This window comes from Lipotes vexillifer, unplaced genomic scaffold, assembly GCF_000442215.2.
Source record: "Lipotes vexillifer unplaced genomic scaffold, Lipotes_vexillifer_v1.1 scaffold753, whole genome shotgun sequence".
Lineage (NCBI taxonomy): Eukaryota > Metazoa > Chordata > Mammalia > Artiodactyla > Lipotidae > Lipotes > Lipotes vexillifer.
In genome coordinates, this window is record NW_006783618.1 from 381,849 (window position 1) to 385,039 (window position 3,191).

Here is a 3,191-nt window from a genome sequence, read left to right on the forward strand (position 1 = left end):
GTCCTGTCGCCAGGTCCTGGCTGAGGGCACCCTCCTAGGGCCACCCTGGGGGGCCCCGGGGGCCCCTCCCCGGTTAGGCCAGCTCGCCAGCTGCAGGCTACGGCTCCAGACTCGGCGCCAGGTCTCCAAGCCCAGTGCTAGGCGAGAGAGCCGCACAACATCCTCTCTGAGCCGGTGGTAGGATGGCCGGGCATGGAGCTGACTGAGCGCCCGGGTGGCCAGCCTCAGGGTGAGGTCCGGGTGCAACAGAGTCACTGTCACTGCCAGCACGCAAGCCAGCAGCACCAGGCCAGTGAGATTGACAAGCACAAAGCTGGCCAGGAGTCGGGCAGCGGAGGCCAAGAGCTCCAGTACCAGTTGGCAGGGGGTCCAGAGGAGGATGGACATGGCCACAGCGCTGCTGGAAATGTGGGCTAGGAAAGCAGCCACTACGTCCGTCATCCTCCACAGAGGTCCCATCACTGCATCCCACAGGGCCAGCACCAGGGAGAAGAGGTTCTGAGTGCCAATGAGGCAGATGTTGACCAGGCTATTGATCACATAGGCCACCAGGCTCATGGTGATGGCACAGATGTCACAGACCTGGCGCAGCAAAGCATGGCCATTGGAGACCACATTGAGGACACCCCGGTGCAGGATCTCCCGGCTCCTAAGCGCCCCGTGGGAGGCCAGGTGCCCCAGGAGCTTTAAACTCTCCAGGCCAGAACAGCAGCTGTATAGTACGGTACACAAGGCCTGAAAGCCCCCAAAGGTGAAGGGAACCACGGCTTCGATGAAGGCCAGCAGTGACAGCAAGACTCCACGGCCCAAGTGCAGAAGACTAGTCAGTACCGTATGTGGCAGGTTGTAGATGAAGGCCAGGAGCCAGGCCAGGGAAGCCAGGAGGGAGGACACCAGCAGGAAGTTGAGGTCCAACACCAAGGTCAGCACATCCAGCAACAGGCCCACCCCATTCACTACCAGGTACACAGCCTCCATGATAGGGCTACGGGGGTTAGTCCAAGAGGAAGTCTGGCTCCCGGTTGAGGGGGGTGTCAGGGCTGTCAATATTGGGGGGGAGGAGGAGGCCGGGGATTAATTTGGAAGGGAAGTGAGCAGTCTCCAATACAGGGAGAATCTGAGGAAGAAGTGGGTTAGAAGGAAGTGGAGTCTCAACGGAGGGAAAGGGGGCCAGATGCCGGTCCAGGAGTCCCGGTTCTGAAGGCGGGCTCTTTGGGAGGAAATAGCCCAAACAGCTCTAAAGTGGAGGTGATTCCGGGCTGGAGGAGAAACCTCAGCTTTGGAGGCCTGGTGGTGGCATACCACGGCCGGGCAATGGGTCAGACCGAGAGGAGACCGGGAACGGAAGGGATCGGGCCAGGCCGGGGCCGGGTGGGGGCGGCGCAGGCTGGGCGCGGGCTCGCGGTCCAGCTACGCAGGTGCCTCTGTCCCCGCCCGGCCCCCGTCCTCTGGGCTCGCGGCGCTTCGCGCCCAAGGGAGCAGCGGGGAAGGGAACGAGCCTCAGCAAACCCCAGGCGCGGCCTCTACTCCGCTGGGCGCCGCCATCTTGTGTGCTACCGGGTGGGGCAAAAGGCGTGACAAGGAGGGAGGGACGACGAACTCTGACCAATCGGTGAGGCCCAAGCGCAGGAAACATCGAGCACTCATTGGTCCGTTTGAACGGCGCCCAAACATACTTAGTGCTTTAAGGGGTGCGGGGGGGAACAGATTGAAATCCCCGCCCCCTTGAGGCGGGGATTGGTCAATTGAAGGGCAGAGGTGAACTTGCCCCCGCTAGCCCCGCCCCCTAAAGGAGCAGGACTTTGGACTGGGATAATGTGGGCGCTCTTCTTTCACTTGGCCTCCAGCCTTGATTTTTTTTTAGGTGCGGGTTGGCGGTCACTGCCTCTGAGCTGGGCTCTAAGATTGCACCGCCTCCGCAGCCTCAGACTCAGTCGTTCGTCCTCCTCCATTCATCCGTTTATTCTCTCGTTTATTGAGCCTGCTACAAATGCAAATGAGGATTTGTATTTGTACAAATGAGGATACAAAAAATGTTTAAGACGTGCCTGCTCACAAGTAGTTCAAGGGGAAACAGATTGTGATAGGGGATTCCCAAAGTGCTATCTCCAAACTGTTTCCTCAAGCTCTGTCACGTTTTCTCAGCATCCTCAGGAGATTACCTCATTGTCAGTGAGAAAAGGAGGTCACATGCCGGAAATAGCTCACCCTCCTAGCCCAGGCCCTATTAATTTGTTTACTTGAATGCTCTAGTTAGATATCTGCCTGGGCACCCTTAGTAGGCTCCTCAAAAATTTACCCTCTTCTTTAATATTCAAATAATATTCAAAGTATCTAAGATCCTATCCCAGGTATATTGGGAAGCCTGGTGTTCTCTACTAAGCCCAAGGATACTTGGAGGTCTTATCCTTCCCCTGGCCTCCATTGCTTTAATTTCCTGCTTGCATTTGTCGACTTAAAAAAAAAAGCAAAACATGAGAGTCGTGAGTTAAGATTTATATGGGGTGAAATGAGGACTATAGCCCAGGAGACAGCCTCTGAGATAGTTCTGAGGAACTACTCTGAAGAGGTAAGGGGGGAGGTGAATATATGTGTAATTTTGGTAAGGGGGGCATACGTGCAATTCAGCACACATTTTGGCAGAAGGTTGCTCCTGGTCACAAGGAGCAGATGTCTCCGTTAATGATTTAAGTGCTTTTCTACATGTGAGAAGATGCAAGAATTTGGGCTCATAGAATCTTCTCCTGAAAATAACTATCTGAAGGCCTGTTCTGCCAGTTTTTCCCAGAGCACAGAGTGCCTCATTCCTGATCTCTGCCCTGAACTCCTTTCAGGGGATGTTGAAGGTCAGTGACTATGGTGGCTAGTGACAGTTTTTAGTTAGCACATTGAATTCTTCATCTCCACTCTGGCCTGGACTGCTGAAAGTGTCTGCCTCTGTCACCCCACCCTGAATACTGCCTGAATCCTTTCTTCCCCAAAGCACCACTGATGCATACGAAGGTGAGGGATGCAGCACACCTTTACTGAAACAAGGGGCTCCCAATAGGGGTTACACCATAGTGCAGGGCAAGGACTGCAATTTCTAAAACTCCACTGGTTTTTCCCCAGCCTCTCTCTCACATCTGTCAGGCCCCAACTTAACGTTTTCTCTGAGACATGTTTTCCCTTTGTCTTCCTCTTCCTTTGGA

At 55.0% G+C, this 3,191-nt stretch overlaps 1 protein-coding gene across 1 annotated transcript in view; it reads right to left on the reverse strand.

Annotated features, from left to right (window-relative positions):
* Positions 1-978, reverse strand: part of RNF26 (ring finger protein 26) — a 1,419-nt gene extending 441 nt beyond the window's left edge. Inside the window, exon 1 of the mRNA XM_007456275.1 lies at positions 2-978. Within this exon, the coding sequence (XP_007456337.1) occupies positions 2-978 (977 nt within the window). The remainder of the gene's footprint in view (position 1) is intronic.
* Positions 979-3,191: the final 2,213 nt, after the last annotated feature.